Source organism: Triplophysa rosa, linkage group LG5 (assembly GCF_024868665.1).
Source record: "Triplophysa rosa linkage group LG5, Trosa_1v2, whole genome shotgun sequence".
NCBI classification, from domain to species: domain Eukaryota; kingdom Metazoa; phylum Chordata; class Actinopteri; order Cypriniformes; family Nemacheilidae; genus Triplophysa; species Triplophysa rosa.
In genome coordinates, this window is record NC_079894.1 from 21,917,445 (window position 1) to 21,932,495 (window position 15,051).

Below are 15,051 nucleotides of genomic sequence, written 5' to 3' on the forward strand. Positions count from 1 at the left end.
CGAGCGGCAGGAGTATACGGCGAGAGAGGACGGGCCCGGACATTAGTTAAGTTTGTTTATGTTCGTGTTGCCGGAAGTCGTCTGCGAGGGGCTGCCGGCTTGTTACTTTTATATTTTTCGTGTGGCCGGCAGTCGTCCGTGAGGGGCTGCCGGCCTGTTTTTGCTGCTGTTTATTGTTTATTTATTTTTGATTAAAGTCTTTAAATGTTCGCCGGTTCCCGCCTCCTTCTTTCCGTTTTATTGAGCTTTATTACACATATGTTCCAGCATGTTTTATTTTATCACAATTTTTTCAGTTTCAGTTTTGCAAATTATTTAAATTGTCATTTTCTCACACACAGCTATGATTACCTACTAAAGATAAAAAAGCAGAGTAGTGATGATCTACATCTTATGTGGCTTTATTTTTCTCCATCTTTCTGAAGGTGGAAGTGCAATAAAAACCCACTGACCAGTGTGCAGAAACGGTAAGAGTACCAGTAAGAGTCTCAGCTGTAATGAGAAAGTGGAGGTTTACTTTAAACCAAAAGTCCTGGAAAAGCTGGAAGAGTAAAATCATTTTATAATTTCATACTGAATTTCATTCAGTCTTTTATATGTTTGACATTTACCTTTTTCATTTCTATGTTTGTATCATGTGCTTTCTAAATTAGACCTATTCCATCAACATCATCCCCCAAACTTCACCTTTAAAGGGATAGTTCACCCAAAAATGAAAATTCTGTCATCATTTACTCACACTCAGGTTGTTCCAAACCTGTTTAAATTTATTTGTTCTGCTGAACACAAAGAAAGATATTTTTAAGAATGTCAGTAACCAAACGGATCTCATGCCCCATTTTGTGCCATAGCAGGGCAAATACTACTGTTACTGAATGTAACTGACATTCTGTCAAATATTTTCTTTTGTGATCAGCAGAACAAAGAAATTTAAACATGTTTGGAACAACATGAGGGTGAGTAAATGATGACAGAATTGAACTTTCCCTTTAAATATCTTAAAATCTCACTGTCTAATTATGTGCCATTCTAGGTTGAATATCTCTGATCTTGAACCAAATCTTCATCCACTGCCTATCTGTCAGTCTTGTTCTCATAGTTGATTCAGATGAGTGGATTCTGTTAGAGCCGTCAGTCTGTAGAGATAAATGAGAGTCAAAGTTCAGGATCAGCACTCAGCCGGGCCGGTACGAGTGCATCAGGACCAGAATGCGATGGGTCTGTGATTGTGATGTCACACTTCAGTATCATGCAGTGGACCGACGTTCCCTCATTTCAGAGCTGGAGAGACTTCAGTGTGAGCAAATCGGTCCTGTGATGGATGTGACGGTGATCTCTGGGAAACTGATGGAAGCTCATCTGCCTCATTTCGCTTGTTTAGCAGAGTCTGATCCCACGCTCAAAGATGCTGTGAAGATCCTTAACCAAAAGAATGAGGGGGTAGTTTTACAATATGTAGAGTTGACCCGCTTTCATGCCAAAATAATCCAACCATCCTTCTCTCTAATAACTCTAATTATATTTTTTTTCATTCAATGGGAGGAGCACTGCAACCTTCTTCTCTACATGCCATGTAAAGATCCTCTGATTCTTCATGTCTACTTCTTTCCATTGAATGATACTTGTTAAAAAGAAAAAGATCAGCAGAGTGAAAGATCAAGTCTTTAGATCAAACTCATCTTTTTAAGGTTCCTGGTGCTTCTGTCCATCCCAGAGAGGGAATTACATTTAGTGAGTGAAAAGTGTGAGTGAGTGAAAGTGAAGTGAAAGTGACCTATTAGTCAGATATGGTGACCCATACCCGAAATGTGACCTCTGCATTTAACCCATCCAGAGAGTAGTGAACACACGCACAGCAAGTGGTGAATACACGCACACCCGGAGCAGTGGGCAGCTATCACTGCAGCGCCCGGGGAGCAAGTGGGGGAGGGTGCCTTGCTCAAGGGCACCTCAGTCGTTACCCGCCAGCATGAGAATCAAACCGGCAACCTTCTGGTCACAAGTCCGACTCTCTAACCATGAGGCCTCGACTGCCCCGGTGATTTAGGAGAGATATTGACCCTAACTTCTTCAAGATTAAGCAAGATCAGGATGATGATGAACCTCATCAGAGGTGATGATCGTACCACTGTGTAGGAAGCAACAGTGTGAAAGAATGAACTTGACCAAACAAACTCAAGGCAAAATGAGCCACAGCGACGCTGTCCGATTGATAATTTTGTTAACAACAACAGGCCAGCTCTCATTCAACGAGTTAAAAATGTGAAGAGTATTTCAGATAAACTGCGTGAGCAGAAAATAATTCAAGGAGAAATATATTCAGAAATTCGAAATAATAACTTTACTAACCAGCATGCACGTGTAGGGGGGGCTTTGAGGGCTTGAGCCCAGGCCCATTTTCTTCCTCGAGAGAAAGTTCCCTTTTTCTGGGATTTTTTTTATAAATGGATATATGAATGTGCACGCGTATGTGTTTCTGTTTGCGCACGGACTTTCCTTGTCAAACAATTAGAAAATGTCAGGTCAGGTCGGGAAATGTTGAGAGTTCCAATGCCTTTCTCCCATCCGCGTCTCCACGCAAGCGTGCAGCACAGCTGTGTGTGTAGCACGTTTAGCACATCAGGCAGAGAGCCACAGAAGTGAAGACCTCCCTCCTTTCCAGTAGCGTTTGTCTTGGTGTGGAGGTGAGTGGTGATGAACAGACTAGCTACATGTGCTTTCGAATTCACACCTAATTATCCAAAACACAAACTGCAAATATTGTTTTGCTAACATCCATCACTTATGAGCTAATGAGTAAGCTAAAGTTTCGCTAAGGCAGTATATCATTGGCATACATGCTAACTTGATGGAGAAACGACAGCTGAACACAGTCAAATTAATAATGTCATCAGAATCGCCTCATTGATATGTAAACCAGGCATTAAGTAGTTAAAATGTGCTAACTTGCATACATTTGTCAGGCAATTCAGATGAATAGGATAAACAAAATAACTAAAGCATACCACCAGTTATTAGTTAATATGACTTATATCAAGAGTCTTTTCCCTTGAAATGTTATGTTTCCATTATGCAGATATATATGCAGCTTGTTTTGGATAATTTAGAAGAAATCTACAGAAGCAAACAAACGAGGAAGGCTTAAAACAAACAACTTTATGTGTATTTTGGAAATTTCCTTTCCATTAGAGCAAAAGAAGACATGAAAGCAAAATAGACCAACACATTAAGTGTCCCGCCTTAAACAATAACTTGATAAGTTTGATGTCAGACTCCTCATCTAATAACTATCCATTTTATATGTTGTGTATGCTGATAGATCTAAACAGCCCTCCCTCAAATGTGAAACAAAGTTCTTGTCACCATTAGTGTATGTGTGCGTGGTACAGTAAGTGTAATTATAGCAACAATAATAGTATTAATAATAATAATAATTAGTTAAGCTGCTGTTTTTTTGTATTTTGTCAATCCTTTTTTGCAGTGTGTTTTAATTATTTTTGCAGGTTTTTGTCCTGTAAAATAACAAATTAGCACCTACTGCCTGTTTCAGTTTAGTGTGAAGTTCATTGTTGGTGTCCCAATAACACCAAAATAATAAAAACAGTATATTGGCTTGTGCAAAATAAATTTTATAAATTATTAGTGAAAATATGTCATTTTCCTTTGTGCAGTCATTTATCCTAAATATATACTTGAAACTTTAACATAGAAAACATACACATTGTGGCTTAATTTCCTTTGTTTTTGCCTGTTCTTGTGATAAAATTTGTGAATTCTACAGAAGACCATTGTTGGAAAATGAAACAACATGAGACAATTGGGTGAGTGTGAGGGATTTAAAAAAATAGTTATTTTAATATATTTAACATTTTGTTTGGAAAAAATTAAAACAAATATAAGAAGTGCCCTTCTTTCCACTTGAGCCCATGCCCCTCAAAATGTCTGTGCACGTCCCTGCTAACCAGGATAGGATGAGAAAGATCTGTTCCATAGTTGATGCAGGTAATTTGTCTGTGAAAGCTAAATTTGTCTTGATTCTTGAAGTTGAGGAACCCTATCTTTATAGAGCTCGCTCTCAATGATTGTATTGTTGTGAAACAGCATCTGCTGGTTGACCTAAAGCTTCTTCAGCCCAGACATTGTGCACATTTAAATAAATCACCATCATGCAGTTTGTATGTATGCATTATAGATAAACTGCAGCAAATAATTAAGAACTTGGTTGACCTGAGTTGGATGAAGGTAAAAAAACTGAACATAATATATATTATATATTATATATATTATATGCCAGCGGCTGGCAGGAGCAGCCGCTGGCAGGTCACGTGACCCGCCACACCGGCCAGTGGTAGCAGACAGAATAGGCTTGTTTGAGTTGCCGGTTTATCACTTATTAAAGTCAATAGAAATGTTTTGCATTAAAGGCAGTGATACAAATTAATACATTTGTGACCCTGGACAACAAAACCAGTCTTATGGGTCAATTTTTCGAAATTGAGATGTTTACATAATGTGAAAGCTGAATAAATAAGATTTCTTTGATGTATGAGTTGTTAGAATAGGACAATATCTGGCTGAGATACAACCGTTTAAAACTAAGGAATCTGAGAGTGCAAAAAAATCAAATTATTGAGAAAATTGCCTTTGAAGTTGTTAATCAGGGGCACTGTAGCATGCCATCCACTCACAAAAATAAAGTTTTTATATATATTTAAGGTAGGAAATTTACTAAATATCTTCATAGGACATGATCTTTACTTAATATCTTAATGATTTTTGGCATAAAAGAAAAATCGATAATTTTGACCCATACTATGTATTTTTGTCTTTTACTAAAAATGTTCCCGTGCTACTTAAGACTGGTTTTGTGATCCAGGGTCACATTTGTGTGAGTAAGCGTAACCGTGTGTCAGAATCAACATGCAACACACATCCTTCGTATATGTACATTCTGGCCAATGAGAAGAGTGTCGTCTTCAAGGCTTTCGCTGACGATTTTGAGCAAATGCAACGCCTGACCTAGGCGGCTGGACTGATGCTGCGATACCGTCTGCCTGATGGTAGCAGCAAGAAGAGTTCATGGCTTGGGTGGCAGGAGTCTCTGATGATCTTATGTGCTTTCCTCACACATCGCTGGGTGTAGATGTCCTGGAGGGAGGGAAGCTCACCTCCAAGGATGTGCTGGGCTGTCTGAACTATTCTCTGCAGGGCTTTCTGGTTGAGAGTGGTGCAGTTCCAGGCGGTTATGCAGCCAGTCAGGATGCTCTCCACAGTGCAATTGTAGAACTGTCTGAGGATTTTTGAGCTAAGACCGAATTTCTTCAGTCGCCTGAGGAAGAAGAGACGCTGATGGGCCTTCCTCAGTACTGACTGTGTGTGGATAGTCCAGGTGAGGTCCTCTGTGATTTTTACGCCGAGGAACTTGAAGCTGCTGACCCGCTCCACTGGACTCCCGTCGATGGTGATGGGGGGTGCTCACTGGTCCACCACCTGAAATCCACCACCAGCTCCTTGGTCTTACTGATGTAAGACCAAGATCAGAGAGAGGTTGTTGTTGTGACACCAGTTAGTCAGGGTGTGCACCTCTTCTCTGTAGGCTGATTCATCATCGTCAGTGGTCAGACCTACCACCATTGTGTCATCCGCAAATTTGACGATGATTTTGGAGCTGTGCGTGGCTACACACTCATGCGTGTAGTGTACAGGAAGTACAGGAGAGGGCTGAGAACACAGCCCTGAGGGGCTCCAGTTTTGAGGGTCAGCAGGGAGGAGATGTTGCTGCCTACTCTGACCACCTGCCGTCTGCCTGTCAGGAAGTCCAGGATCTTGCTGCACAGAGAATTGTTCAGACCTAGAGCCCGGAGTTTCACTAAAAGCTTAGAGGGGACTATGGTATTAAACGCTGAACTGTAGTCAACAAACAGAATTCTCACGTATGCGTTCCTCTTGTCGAGATGGGAAAAAGCAGTGTGCAGGGTGAAGGCAATTGCATCGTCAGTGGAGCAGTTATTGCGATAGGTGAACTGCAGTAAGTCGAGTGATGCTGGTTAATACAGAGCAAATGTGATCTCTGATAAGCTTCTCAAAGCACTTATTGATGATGGGAGTCAGAGCGACAGGGCGCCAGTCATTCAGCTTACCAATTTTGGTGCATGTACGTTTTGCGTAGCGGTCTGGGCAGTTCTAGGTGGTGCTAGCGAGCCATTTTGCCACGCCTAATTTTAAAACCCCTATTAGATGTAAATTTTTGCAAGGCTGATGTGTGTGCAAATTATTGTGAGTTTTCGAGCATGTTTAGGCCATCAAAATTGCGATCAAAGAGGGAGAATAATAATAATAATAATAATTAACGCTGCGAGCAGCGATGTTCGGGCCCTCGCGGAAAGTGCCACCGCAACCCGGTGCAACCACCAGCCGTTGGCCTCAGGAAGAGCGAACGGTGGACAATGCGCATATAGGAAGTTATATTATAGAAAGACTTTAATTTATTTACATGTACCAGATTTCCTGTTATTTATTTAAATGCCTCACATTCCCTTTTGCCAGCTGGTGGTGCTATTGCTATAAGTGAACACTGACATGGATATGTGTTCAGGCCAGGACTCTTATCAAACATGTGAAGTGTGAGGCTGGTCAGACATTGTGTGCCTGAGTTACTATAGCTTCCTGTTTCATGGCGAAACATCAAACTTTGTCAGGCCGCCATGGACACGCCCCTCAATGAAAAGTCAGGAACTTGCAATGTATCGTCACAAAGGTCTGAAGATCATACTGGCCAAATATGATGCTGACCTGTTTGAATCTCTATGAGGAGTTAATCACAGTTTAAAACATGCCACTTCCTGTTTCCTGCAGGTGGCGCTATAACTGTATCTGAACATTACCATGTAGATGTCTTCAGGCCAGGACTTTTATCAAATGTGTGAAGTCTGGGGCCTGTTGGACATTGTAGGCCTGAGTTACAACAACTTCCTGTTCATGGCGAAACGCCAAACTTTGGCAGGCCGCCAGGGTCACGTTCCCCCACGAAAAGTCAAGATCTCCGCAATTTAGCTTCGCAAAGGCCTTAAAATGAGAATGACATGAATATGATGTTGATCGGATTAAAACTCTAGGAGAAGTTCGTTAAAGTAAGTAGCTTAGAGCTGTAATTCCGAATTCTGCCCGACAGAATTCGGCCCGAGCCTGACAAGTACATTTTGATTGACAGCTTTTTAAAAGCCCGAACCCATTTACAGCCGACATTAGGCTATTCAAATGTGCGCACGCACACAGCTTTTGTCAAGAATGCGTCATTTATACATGTTTTAACATAATTTATTAATGACTAACGTAGGCTATAGGCCACTTGGAAGTTGGAACAAATGAAACACCCACGAGGGGGGCCACAAAAGAAAAGTAAACAAAAGAACAAATAAACTCACGGCAACTACAAATAGATCGTAAAAAAGTACATAATTCTTTATTGGTCACAAATAAATAACAGATCATTTAAACTAATAAACCGGAGTACAATCGGACTAAGTGGAGCAGCAACGCCAAGGTTGAACCGCCAGGACACAGACAAAACAGAGTTACTTAACAGGGTGGTAGTTTCACTGCACTCCCACCAATCACAGCAAACTCAATTCTATCAGCACCCAGTAACCACACTGTTAGATAATATTAGTTAATACTCAATACACCACACCATTAGGTACACATCCCCTGCCTGTGCTCTGTTAATCTCTGCCCAGCTCGTCGCCAGCAATACCGTGGAAGATCACCCCCTAGGCTCCGGTATACGGTATGAGAAAAAAAAGGAAACCAAGACGTTACTATGGTAAACCCCAAAAGAAAATAACAGAAACAATAAACAAAGAAAAAATAATAAACCCTAGCCAGTATTCCAACACAGACACCACTACACAAGTCAACACATAAATGGCTAGGGAAAATTATACATTCCACCGGGAGCAGTCATAGTTTTACATACACTAAAAAAAACCATAAGAGAACAGCGACTAGCATCTAACCATCCTTGTCCATCCTACAAGAATAAATATTATTATAAGTAACAGTCTCATTCACACACCCAACCAAAACAAAAACAAAACATACCTTTTACTTGGCACAGCCAGTGAAATACCCGGTCGTCCAAAGCATCAGTACCACACTTCTAAACACATCAAATACAAATCATTTTAAACAAATTAAACAAAACTCATCAAAACGAAAACAAAACAAACAAAACCCCAAAACATACCTTAACAAACCGTAACCCCCCCAACATCAATTGCCTGGACCAAACACCAATGCAGGAGCCTGGTCATCCAAACCAGATACACGCTACCCCGATAGTCCTGGGCTTCCAATCATCCAAGTCTAAAACCATACATAAAATATACATGACTGCATTACCCAAACACGCAAATAAAAACAATAAAGGCCAAGATTACCTTTGCTTAACAACAGGCATCCACCAGGACTCACACTGGCCTGGAACCACAGTGTTTCAAGTAGGAGCCACCAACCCCTGTGCTGAAGGCCTCAAAACATGATACCAATACCTACAATAAACAACACTAACCATTATCTCTCACACACACACGTCTGGTTTACTATCTCCGTGGGGACAGTCCATAGGCGTAATGTTTTTTATACTGTACAAACTGTAAATTCTATCCCCTACCGCTAACCCAACCCCTAAACCTAAAGATCATAGAAAACTTTTTGCATTTTTAGATTTTTAAAAAATATTGTTCTGTACAATTTATAAGCTTTTTTGCCCATGGGACCTCAATTTTGGTCCCCACGGTGACACGAGTCCCCATGAGTTGGTGTGCATTCAGGTTTAGGTCCCCACCGGGATATAAAAACATGAACACACACCTGCACTAAGAAATGTTGAATTAAATAAATGTTTTTTTATTTGTACAAATTTATGTGTCACATTTTTCAGATCAGACCCACGTCCCCACCCTACGGAGCCCTTTTAGGGACATGGTGGTGGGAAAAATATGAGAGGGAAGAGAAAATATATTTTTAAAGGTTTTGCGTTCCCTCGCAAAACGTTTGCGTTCCCCCGCAAAACGTTTGGGTTATCTCGCAAAACTTTTGCGTTCTCTCGCAAACATATTTGCGTTATCTCGCAAAACATTCAAAAGTCCTGTTGTACCGCTCCATACATTAACAATGAAGCGGTTCAGAGTAGATTCCCGGACCAATAACTCGTGAGCTAAACGTTGTTATAACACAAATATCACATATTTCCTTAGACAATGATCTACAACCTAGTCTTCCTCAAAACGAGAATATAAATTGATCTCTATGAGCAGGCGACATGGACAAGTCCAAAGAAACTGTCTGCAAAGTGACTGTAAATCCGAAAAGCGTTACTACAAACATAGTCATTAATAACTTAAATGTTACACACTGTGGTCTGACCAAATTCAGTTTACACATTAATGCTCTCCTGCTGAAACCATAAACTGGTTTTAGTTATACCACAGTATGTAGCACTGAAGTTAATGACTATTTTTCGTAGCCTAATGATCTTCGGGTTTTGCACTTTACAGACGATCCCTTTGGTCTTGTCTCAGCCGGCTCCCGCCTGAGATCAATACAAGGCTCGATTTGTGGAAAATTAAGTTAAAATTCATTGTTTACGTTACATAGAATGAGGTGTCATTTGTGTTATAAGAACGTTTAGCTCACAAGTTATTGGTCCAGGAATCTGCGACTATAGACCAATGTTTATGTACGGAGCTAGTCTTAAATTCTGCCAGCAGGACATTAAACATGAAGTGTTTGTCAGAACTCGCAAAATGTTTTGCGAGATAACGCAAATATGTTTGCGAGAGAACGCAAAAGTTTTGCGAGATAAAGCAAACATGTTTGCGAGAGAACGCAAAACCTTTAAAAATATATTTTCTCTTCCCTCTCATATTTTTCTCACCACCATGTCCCTAAAAGGGCTCCGTACCACCCAAACCCACGCCGCCGCCAAAATCTCACTCTGAACTCAGTTCAAAGCTTGAGAGCCCTGCTTACCTGCCATGGCAGATGTACAGTATATGATTATGATTATTTTCCACAGTTTAGGCTCCTCCAGATTCTAAAAAGCTCTACCTCCTTGTGGATTTTGCCATCTGCGTGAGCGTGATGGCAATATTTTGTTTCGATACGGAATTTAAGATGCTAAAATTGGTCTTACATGATCACACTTCAGTGACGTAATGACGTAGAACAAGATGTCAAACGCATGAACTACTGCGCTGAGACGACGGATGTTCCGCCGCCTGGCAATGTTTCTAAACGTGTTAGGGAAATGTATTTAGGAAATATACTTTGTTGTTCGTTGTAGCTGTGCATTAAACGGCGAAGGAAAACTGTTCGTAATACATTTTAAAGTCGCAGTTCTGAAGACAGTCATTGCATCAAAAACGTCATCATCACTATTTCTGTACCCAACATATCTGAATTATACGGTGGCCGTGAAGTGCCAAACAAAACAACAAATCGCAAAATAAACAACAAATCTAAAAGCAAAAAACAAATCCTGAATCACAATTACAAATCTAAAAACGCAACACCAAATCTGAAAACACATTAACAAACCATAAAGCACAACAACAATTCCGGAAACAAAATGACAAGTCAGAAATCACAACGACAACTCAGAAAACAAAATTACAAGTCAGAAAACACAACGACAACTCAGAAAACAAAATTACAAGTCAGAAAACACAACGACAAATCAGTCAAAACGGAAAAGGTAGGTATTTTGTGTGACCGGGGTAGTTACTGCTGATTGGACGGAACCCCTGTCAATCAAGACAAACAGGAAGTAAGACGTGTGTGTTTTCATAGAAAATAATGGAGTTTGTTCAAAACTACTTTCAAGAAGCACATTCATATGGCGTGATTCTAGATATGCTTTTAACATACCATGATATTAAGATCAGCTTGCGCTCTCTTAAAAGACGCCTGAAGAATGCAGGTTTGTTCAGACGAAAAAACTATTCCCTATTAAGCGATGTCAGGAATGCTATCAGAGCAGAGCTGCGTGGGCCAGGACAGCTGTTCGGCTACCGAATGATGTGGTTAGCGCTTCAGCAGAAACACAAATTGCGTGTGAAACGAGATGACGTTATGCGGTTGTTGAAAGAACTGAATCCACGAGGTACTGACCAGAGGACTCGTCGTAGATTTGTTCGACGTACCTATCACTCCATGGGTCCGAACTATCTGTGGCACGTTGATGGTTATGATAAACTAAAACAGTTTGGTTTCGGTTTATCAGGATGTATTGATGGTTTTTCGAGGCGTGTGTTGTGGCTTATTTGTGGGCATATAAACAATGACCCTGCAGTTATTGCAAGTTACTTCATCACCTGCGTCCAACGCCTCGGTGTTGTCCCCATGAGACTACGAACGGACTGTGGAACAGAAAACGGTACCTTAGCAGCAATACAGTGCACTCTTCGCCATCACCATACAGACTACCATGCTGGCTCAAGGAGTCACATGTATGGTACATCATTGAGCAATCAGCGCATCGAATCTTGGTGGTCTATCTTCAGAAAAGCGAGGTTTGTTTTCATTTCTTATCCTTGAGCATCCTGTTGACAAAATTCAATGCAATAATTTAGTTGATGCCATGCTACTATAGCAAAAAGTCACAACATGCAAATTTACTTTTGATTAACTTATTTGGAGTTTTGTGTTCAAGGGCTCAATTTTGGATCGATCTTTTTGGAGATCTCAGAAATGAAGGACACTTTAATGGCAGCAATGAACACCAGTGCCTGCTTCAGTTCTGCTTCCAAAATATTCCAAGTGGTGCTCGCTGCAGAGCAAATGGGCGGACGTTAGACGTCCAACGAGGAGGAGCTACAGATCCAACGAGGAGGAGCTACAGATCCAGTGAGGGGAGCTACAGATCACATCCAGAGAGGAGGAGCTTCACGTCACGTCCAGCGAGGAGGAGCTACGTAAGGTTCACCTCTATGGGTCGTACTTTAATTTCCTCTCTTTAACTTTTGTCATGTTTTCATGACATTGTTTCTATGCGAAACAGTATGACTTACACTATCTGCACCCCTGCTTTCGTCCCCCCACCATATTAACGCTATTTGTGAATCATGTAACATATAATTCATTAATGTAAAAAAACGCTGATATGGTTTTTGCTTTGCCCTTACAGGTGTGATAAAAAATAAATAAAATGATCACCTATTAGCTTGTCTCATCTCGTTTATTCCTTTTAAATGTAGACTTAAATGTAGACTCCACTTCAAAAAATAAAAACGGGGTGTCAATTTGAGTACAAATAGGTAACCTTGTTGTCGACATAATTTCAAACAGTGGCCACAGTGGCATAAGGTATGGTGTGTAGTGGATTGACGCTGGAGGTAGGGGGTTCTTATTCACCTTTAGCCAAAAATGCTCTTTTACCTAATTCCATTACATATCAGATCAGGAAGGCATTGTTTTCAATAAAATCAATTTAAACTTAAAATGACCTTTTATTCAAAAAGTTTAGGCTAAGGGTACGTTGGGTATTGGGCTTTATTATCTCAATAAGTTACCATCCTTTTAATTATTTGGATAAATATAATGATTTACACGGTTATTATTTCATGTTTAATGCACAACAATACTGAGTTGCAAATAATATCTGCCACTATTATAAGTATCAATATAGCATCTAACTCCTATTTACAGTTAATCAAAAGAAAATACAGCTATTTAAACTTAGTGTAAATATCATCTGTCACTATTTTCACTTAGTGCAAATAGCCGCTGCCAAATAAAAATGAATGCATGTACAGCAGTACAGTTGTGAATATAATGTATAAGGAATATAATCTTGGATGGACTCATTACCTTTTGATTAAGACAATCACATGGATAAAGTAACGTTTTTTCCCCACGAAACTTTAATTGGTCAAAAACAAGACATTTTAATACACCTAAAACTCCATGACAATACAAAACCATTTACAGAATTAACCCAGATCTACACCACCAGTTCAGGATTGTGCAGGCAAGACACACAAATATTTATTTTATCATATACGTCCTGCATGAAAAATTACGTCATAGAAAATGGTGTCAATAAATAGCTCCCGCATTGTTATAGCCAACAATGAATAATTTACATTTACATTTGCATTTATTCATTTGGCAGACACTTTTATCCAAAGCGACTTACAAGTAGGAGAGCATACAGTATAAACATTTTGTCAACACGCTAAACAGTACCATTAGTTTACAAGGCCATTAAAGCTGGAGTAAGCAAAGGAGAGAATGAACAACAAGATATATGTGACCCTGGATCACAAAACCAGTCTTAAGTAGCAGGGGAACATTTTTAGTAAAAGACAAAAATACATTGTGTGGGTCAAAATTATCGATTTTTCTTTTATGTCAAAAATCATTAGGATATTAAGTAAAGATCATGTTCCATGAAGATATTTTGTAAATTTCCTACCTTAAATATATAAAAACTTTATTTTTGTGAGTGGATGGTCTGCCACAGTGCCCCTGATTAACAACTTCAAAGGCGATTTTCTCAATATTTTTATTTTTTTGCGCTCTCAGATTCCTGAGTTTTAAACGGTTGTATCTGAGCCAGATATTGTCCTATTCTAACAACTCATATATCTATAGAAAGCTTATTTATTCAGCTTTATGTAAAAATCTCAATTTCGAAAAATTGACCCATAAGACTGGTCCATGGTCACATATATATATATATTTTTTTTTTCAGACAGACAGACAGTTATTGGTCAATGATCATCCTCGTTCATTCTTGTGACCTGTGGAAGGTGAACTTTCCCAGCAAAGTGGGTTCGGTACTCCTCCACCCAGTCACATTGAGCAGAATCTGTTTCATCACAGCAGAGTCCTTTCTGCAAAAAGATAATAATATAATCAAATAAATAAAGATAATGAATAATAATGTCAAGTGTTGCTCAAACACTTATGAAACAGGAAAGGTAATTGCATAAACAAGTCAAACAATACATAAACATTCCCTGTACATACATGGATTCTCATAGCTGAGGTGATCTCCATGACGTCTGGCACAGCTGGGGTGACCTCAATAACGTTTAGATCCAGTTGGATCATTGGTTTGGTGACTGACTGTTGGCTTTATAGAAAAAGTGACAAAACAGTACACTCTATTCCACTGTGCATTATTTATTACAAATGACCTGTATACTGAGAAATGCAATGAATATGTTCATTCAAAGTATAGTTAGCAATATCATACCTTGCCAGAGGAAATGCCTGTAGTAACTGATGGCACCACCACCTCCTGATTCAGGCATGTCTAACTAATTAATTAAATATGTCAAGTAAAAAATCGTAACAATTCTCATTAATTGTCATTAATAATTGTCTTTCACTAATTGGCACCGATACTAAATTGTCTTTTCAGTCCATTTTGGTGAACAAATAACCAAAAAATTGATAAAACTCACTGCCGAAAAATCGAAGGGCTTTCCAAGGGTCACATACATGGCGTACTAAAATACAAAATCAAAACTCTGTGTGTGCTAAACACTGCATTTGTTAATATAAGATCAGAAACAATGGTATAGCAATTATGAACACTTACCATCAACATGAATATTCCACAGTCATTCCCTTGAAGCTGAAGTGGTGCACCCTGTTATTTAAGAGTGGAATAAGATCATATTGTACGTACAGTGGGCTATATAGTGTACTATGAATGTATTATATGATGACATTTCTCTGCTGTTTCTATAATAAAACAAATTCAATTATTATACAACAATAAATCTGGTGCGGTCACAACAAAAAAATGATCATACTGTATTATACCATGGTCAGTCTCAATACTGGATTCTTATTGGCTGGAAAGTGGTGCGCATTAAAACCGTTTACTGCACATGTAGTTCCAGTCAGTTTTCATAGATACTGTGGAAATATTATTCAGTTAAAAGAATGATTTAATTACCAATATAATCAATAAGTGTTTTCTTTCATTAAATCATTAAGCTGTGTGCTTTTAATATGTTTGCTTGCTTGCTCGAA

General features: G+C 39.4%; 1 protein-coding gene and 1 long non-coding RNA gene across 2 annotated transcripts; one reads left to right on the top strand and one right to left on the bottom strand.

Moving 5' to 3' along the window:
* The first annotated feature begins 10,914 nt into the window (after positions 1-10,914).
* Positions 10,915-12,285, top strand: LOC130554804 (uncharacterized). The gene is made up of 2 exons (XM_057334676.1): positions 10,915-11,573; positions 11,714-12,285. The coding sequence occupies exons 1-2, from the start codon at positions 10,915-10,917 to the stop codon at positions 12,018-12,020; spliced, it is 966 nt and encodes a 321-aa protein (XP_057190659.1). The 3' UTR covers positions 12,021-12,285.
* Positions 12,286-12,923: 638 nt separating this feature from the next.
* On the bottom strand, positions 12,924-14,743 carry LOC130555076 (uncharacterized). Its single transcript, XR_008963057.1, has 4 exons — positions 14,475-14,743; positions 14,264-14,327; positions 14,035-14,140; positions 12,924-13,898 (listed from the first exon to the last, which is right to left on the bottom strand). It is a non-coding gene; the product is annotated as an uncharacterized LOC130555076 (long non-coding RNA).
* Positions 14,744-15,051: the final 308 nt, after the last annotated feature.